Source organism: Micromesistius poutassou, assembly GCF_964030765.1.
Source record: "Micromesistius poutassou genome assembly, chromosome: 6".
Lineage (NCBI taxonomy): Eukaryota > Metazoa > Chordata > Actinopteri > Gadiformes > Gadidae > Micromesistius > Micromesistius poutassou.
The window spans coordinates 9,741,358-9,747,932 of NC_140276.1; the positions used below are offsets into that span (position 1 = coordinate 9,741,358).

Consider the following 6,575-nt stretch of genomic DNA (forward strand, 5'->3'; position numbering starts at 1 on the left):
TGAACCAACCTGGACTTGAACCTGAGATGAGCAGAAACAGTGGGAGGCCTGAGAGGTTTGTAGCTGAAGACATTCTGACTTTACACAGTAATTATCTACACTTAAGGCTCTGTTCCTCTGGTTGAAACAGGATGTTTCTGTATTAACCACACATGCATTATTCAGGCAAAGGAGAACGGATCAATGGAGGCTGGGAGAGAGGTCGATACTCCAGCCTGATTACAGAATCAACCGGAGAGTCTTAATGATTATTGTCCCGCTCTCCAGACATCATTCAGTCCTGTTTATTTCAGAGGATATTTCTCTTTTTATTAGGAACATATTCGATCTGATATCGATCCGATCTGATCGATCCGACTTCATACTCACGACAGATGATGTCGTTATTTGATGTAGCCTACTTCATAATAATAGTGTGTTTTATTACATTCAGGGTCTCACTCTTTGTTAGCACGGGACAAACGTGTATCAAGGTAATGGCATTATATTAATAATTCACTGGAGGTTGTGTTTCTGGGCTGTGTCGGGGTATTTCATCAGCCCAGCCGTCCCCAGATGAAGGCAGGTTTAAACAACGCATTCACACCTCCGTCTGTTGTTACCTGGAGGTGTGGACTCGAACCCTGCGGGAGGCTCAGGGTTATTTTAAGCGACATGACATCTGTAGCGTCAGATAATCAGAGTCTGGCTCCCCGGAGCCGCCCGGGGTCTGTCGGAGAGAAGGGCTTCTGAAGGAGACGTCATTACCTCAGTCTGCTCCGTGGAGGAGTGGAACCACAGTCACACCTCTGAGTGAAGGGGTTATTGTTGTCACACACCTGAGTGAAGGGGTTATTGTTGTCACACACCTGAGTGAAGGGGTTATTGTTGTCGAATCTCTGAGTGAAGGGGTTATTGTTGGAGTCGTTACATCCCCGCTGGCACACAGATGTGTGTAATAACCAGCGCTAGGAGTTTAGAGTCGTTTTATTGATACATGTTTTCACTTGATGTTTGAACATCTGGCCAATAACTAGAATGAGTAAAAACGTGTATTAAATGAGAATAAAGTGAGGTGGAGGTGAAAGGATGCCCCGACCCCGATGTAGGCCCACTGCTGCCTTGAACCTCGTCATGCATCCTGCACAAAGACGTGATGTTTTTGTAGTACCCGGTGTGGCCACAGAGGACGCTGTTGGGTCGGGTGCAGAGAAGACGTGCTTATGGAGCGCCCTTTATCACGGCCGTTTATGTGCGTAGAAAACATGCATGTGGATCTGAGATTAGGAGCCATGAGGAGCAGTTCGGGGTGTAATGCGTAGCACACCCCTCCACCTTCCCTCCGCTGTGAAATGACTTTCATGCTCTACGGACAGTTTTAGCCTCTGTGGCGGGTTGCTAGGCAACAGGCGCATCCTTATTTCACGTTTCTACTCTTGGAGATGACGAGACGATTGGACAGCCAATCAGACATTGTTTTTCATATGACATCATATTCCATGGGCCCTAATGGTCCAAATTAACTATACTTAAAGTATAGAATTATATTGTTGGCATAGAAACAGTGGCTGGGCTTTACTATCAATGAAAGAGATCACATTATGAAAATTAGACTGTTGCTGTTGCTGTTGGTTCGGACTGGTTAGTTCACTGGTTAGTTGTTAAGGCTAGTTCACTGGTTAGTTGTTAAGATTGGCTACTCAGGCTGAACTCACAGATAGTTTGTACTCATTTATATGAGTTATGTCAATACCTCTGCCGAAGAGAGGAGGAGGAGGTAGGAGAGAAGGAGGAGAGAGGAGAGGAGGAGGAGAGGAGAGGAAGGAGGGAGAGGAGGAGTGGGAGAAGGAGGATGGAGGAAAGGGGGAGGGGGAAAGGAGGAGGGGAGATAGGACATGTACCAACCAACCTGTAGCATCTCTAAAACAATATGAGCAGAATGAAAAGGTTGCCAGAATAGATTGTTTACAGTCATTAAAGTGGTCCCAGCTGCTGGGCCTGAGAGAGAGAGAGAGAGAGAGAGAGAGAGAGAGAGAGAGAGAGAGAGAGAGAGAGAGAGAGAGAGGCTGGGGGGAGAGAGAGAAGGACAGAAAGAGAGAGAGAGAACAAAGAGGAAGAGCAAGAGCGAGAGATTGAGAGAGTGAGAGAGAGAGAGCGACAGAGAGAAAGAGAGAGAGAACAAAGAGGGAGAGCGAGAGAACAGAGCGAGAGAAAGAGAAAGCGGTGTGGGAGGCGGTGATAGAGGGTTCTGCCCGGTCCTGTGTATTCAGCTCTCATTCCACAGCCGAGGATTCTGGGAGTCCGGGGCTGGTCCAGAGCAAACAGCGGCCAGGACATTCCTGAGTGGCCCGGCGCCCAGCGCTCTGTCCCTGGAGCCGAGCCTGACTCCGCCCACACTGGGGGGAGGGGGGGGCGGACTCACGGCCCGGGGTCTGGACCCCAAACGTTCACCTGAAGGCCTCCTAGAGCCAGATGACCCCTGACCCCTCCCTGCCCCGTGATGACCTCGCTGTGCCGTCTCACTGGAGGTCACCGCACGCTGCCTCAGCCGAGTGGGAGGAAGAGAGGCTGATCTGACGGACCTCTGTCTGTGGGACCTCCATGAGGACCTAAAGGAGGACCTAAAGGAGGACCTACATGAGGACCTATAGGAGGACCTCCATGAGGACCTAAAGGAGGTCCTCCCGGTCAGTTGTTCTTCCCCTGACCCAAACACTCACTTCATCCCCCTGATGAGGGGGGCTGCAGTACGTCCAAGATGGCCGACCCCTTACTCCGCCCAATAGTCGAGGGATGGCTTCCTGTCTGTGGTGTCATTGTGTTGAAGTACACTCGGACAAGGCGGTATTTTAAACATGTTTATTTCTCTAGTGAATTCATTATTCTGCACAGCAGTATACAGTCGGACCGTGGTAAAATATAAATAACAAAGTAAACAGTGTTTCTGCATTTCATCTTATTCATTTCATCAAAAAATTGGCCAATCCTCAGCCTTTATTCAATAACCCCGCCCCCACCCACATGAATTTAAACATCCAACATCTAAAAAAGTATGATTATATTCATTATTATTTACACATAAACAATGCTTATAGCTTCTCGGAAATTCACTTCCGTTCTGTTAAATGCGACAAAGTAAAATACATTTATGTTATTCAAAGATCCAAAATACTATCAAAAGCCAGCGGGCGTCAGAGTACAAAAGAGAGAAGGCTGTGATGTCACTGCCGTGATGTCACACCACAGCGGGGACATCACAGCGGTGACATCACGGCGTTGGTGTGACATTACAGCACTGATGTGACATCACAGCGGTGATGAGACATCACAGCGGTGATGTCACACCCCTCGCTGTGATGTCACACCCTGTGATATCATACATTCACCAGATTCTGTTTGGAGGGAGGGGGAACACGATGACATCATTGTTGTTTGGTTGTTTTTGTTTACATCCGCTTGAATCACCCTGGTGACACTTGTTGTCAAGTAGAGGTGAAAGGTCACGTAACTTTGAAATATGCTACTTAGGGGCACAAGCTTGATCGCCCCTGGAGAAAGAGACAGAGAGAGAGAGAGAGAAAGAGAGAGAGAGATCTAGAGAGAGAGAGAGAGAGAGAGAGAGAGAGAGAGAGAGAGAGACGTGGTCCTATAGGAGTTGGTTCCAGTGTGGTCAGTACATGGAGGGTAAACATCAGTAGGCTCTCATCTCTGCTCCTACTCTCCTGACTTCTGACCTCTGAACATCTCCTGACCCACATCACAGACCGCGACCCGCTAACCCCAACCTGACCCTGTCTGGGGACAGCATGGGTGGGGGGTCCCTGGGGGACCGGCCCTAAAGGGACGGAACCGGTCCTAGAGGGACAGGGTCCTAGAGAGAGGGTCCCAGGTCCTAGAGAGACCGGTCCCAGGTCCTAGAGGGACATGGCCCCAGGTCCTAGAGGGACTGGGAACAGGTCCTAGAGGGGTAGGGCCCCAGGTCCTAGAGAGAGGTTCCCAGGGCCTAGAGGGACAGGGTCCCAGGGAACAGGTCCTATAGGGACAGGGTCCCAGGTCCTAGAGACAGGGGACCAGCACACATAACTTTGGTGTTCTATGACAAACCGGAAGAGTGAACTTCACTCAGCGTATAAAAATACTCGGTAGAAATCTGACGTTCACCCCGCGAGACGCGCGGGTCACACCGCAGCCCCGGTCCTCCGGTCACACGGTGGGGGTATACAGGCGTTTATACGCGCTCGCAGACGCCTACAAACTAACGACTAAATAAATCTGATGTACAAAGAAAAATAAAGCAAAAATATTCTATGTGAATAAAGCAACTATAAAAATATAAGAGATCTCGGAAAGACAAAAAAACATCAAATCAACCGCCAGTGTGTGAACTCGGAGTCACGCAAATCCAAACGTCTGAACGCTCTTCAGTGCAGCTGAACCCGGACCCGGACCCGGTAGACCCGATAGATCCGGACCTGCGGACCCGGACCCGGTAGACCCGGACCCGGACATCCTCAGAAGACCTTCATCCTCTTGCCGCCCACCGCGCGGCCGCCCTTCAGGGCGCGCGGGGCGGGCTGGTCCCGGGACAGCGGGCAGTACTTGATGGTGTGCGCGTTGTCCCCGTTGGCGCTGCACAGCGGGCAGGTGTAGGCCCGCAGGATGGGACACACCACCCGGCCCTCTGCGGTCTTCAGGACGTGGGACCCGAACACCTCCTCCGGCGCGCCGTTGTTCCGGCAGAACACGCAGATCTTGGGCTCCTGCTTGCCGCGCGGGACGGGCTTCCGGAGCCGCCGCTCCATGCCGAACAGGTCAAAGCCGAAGCCCGCCGCGTCCCTCTCCGGCGGCGGGGCTCCGAACGGGCTCTGGAACGGACCGGGGAGGGAGAAGCGCTCCGTGAGGTCCAGCAGGGCGGCGGGGGGCGGGGGGCTGGCCGGCGGGCAGCAGCAGTCCGAGCCCCCCGTCAGGACGCACGGGCACGGCCCGGGGGGGTCGTCCAGCCCCAGGCTCGCCTTCAGAGACTGGGTGATGGAGTTGGGGTTCCCGGGCGTGCTGAGCTTGGCGGGCTTGGTGACCAGCGTGGACAAGCCGAGGTAGTCGTTCCAGAAGTTAAAGGTGTAATCATACGGGTGGCGCGTGTCCAGGTAGCTGTGGTTCAGGAGGTCCATGGCGGCCCCGGTTCTGCTCCGTTGGAACCGGGCGGGAGGACGAGGGGGGCTCCGCGTGAAGTCGAGTCCGGGTCGCGCGTAGAGCATGCAGGTCAGGTGGGCTCCGGTACTCCGTGGTGTATGCGCGCGGCTGCCGCCCGCTCTCCAGTTTTAAGGAGCGAGCGCGCGAGGGAGGGCGGGGCGACCGGGAGGTTCTGACCGCGCGCTGGGGGCACACGGGTCCACGGTGGACTGATAGAGGTCCGGTCCTGGACCTGAGACCTGTCAGATCGCGCGGACCCGCTACAGGTCCCGGTCTCTCTCAGAGCAACAACAACAACAACAACAACAACAACAACAACAACAAGCAATTAAAGATGGACTCTCTGAGTCTTTGTTCTGCAGACCCCAGACAGTCTTTGTCAGACAGGAGGGGTGTTGTTCTCCGTGTTTGGGTTCAAACGCGTCGTCTGCAGGATGATGAACCTTTTCCTTATTTTACGCAGAATCTTCTTCCACATCTTCAGCGGTTCATTAACCAAACGTATTCACTTAATTCCCTGAATAAATGATATACACGCCAACACGCACCGTAGTACAGTAGTACATTTCCAAGAAGCGACAACAGGTCGCTCATACAATTCGTATTCCAAGATGCATATTTACTAATATATTTAAACATAATTTCTACAGAAAGCATTTCTTTAATTAATTAATTAATGCATTGTTCAATAGACCACTTCTATAAGTAAAAAACATGTATTTGATGTGTTTTATATTTATTGCTTAATGTTTTCATTAGAAGCTGCTCCCCATCTAAACTCTAACACATTAATTATTTAATAAAACCACGCGCCTTATAAACACTGGCGCATTGTGTGGAACACCAGTCCATTTCCTCCTCCAGCTCCAACTCCTCCACTTCCACCTCCACCTCCACCTCCTCCACCTCCGCCTCCTCCTCCACCTCCCCCCCTCCTCCTCCTTCTCCTCCTCCTCTTCCTCTACCTCCTGCTCCGCAAGCGACCAGGTGAAATCCAGACCCCCACGTGCAGCTCATTCACGACCGAACATTAAAGTCGCCGCGTGCCGCTCCGCTACACTGACGTCATTTACACACTCAGACGAGCAGGCATATATTTACCGAACAATGGCCTGACACACACACACACACACACACACACACACACACACACACACACACACACACACACACACACACACACACACACACACACACACACACACAAAATCCCGGGCTCAGTTCAGGATTTGGGGAGTTTTACCTTCAAAGGATGTGTTGGCTACTACTGTAGTATAATCCAGTGTACTGTAATATAATAAAACTGTAATAAAACTGTAATTATAATGCAGTGTACTACTATAGTATAATGCAGTCTACTACTGTAGTATAATGTTGTATAATGTACTACTGTAGTCTAATGTAAT

The 6,575-nt window shown here is 51.3% G+C and overlaps 1 protein-coding gene across 1 annotated transcript; it reads right to left on the reverse strand.

The window, feature by feature from the left end:
- Positions 1 to 4,490: 4,490 nt before the first annotated feature.
- On the reverse strand, positions 4,491 to 5,234 carry nanos1 (nanos homolog 1; the record flags this gene model as incomplete). The annotated part of the gene is made up of 1 exon (XM_084469931.1): positions 4,491 to 5,234. One exon carries the CDS (start codon positions 5,232 to 5,234, stop codon positions 4,491 to 4,493), a length of 744 nt encoding a protein of 247 aa, XP_084326057.1.
- Between the last annotated feature and the right edge of the window lie 1,341 nt (positions 5,235 to 6,575).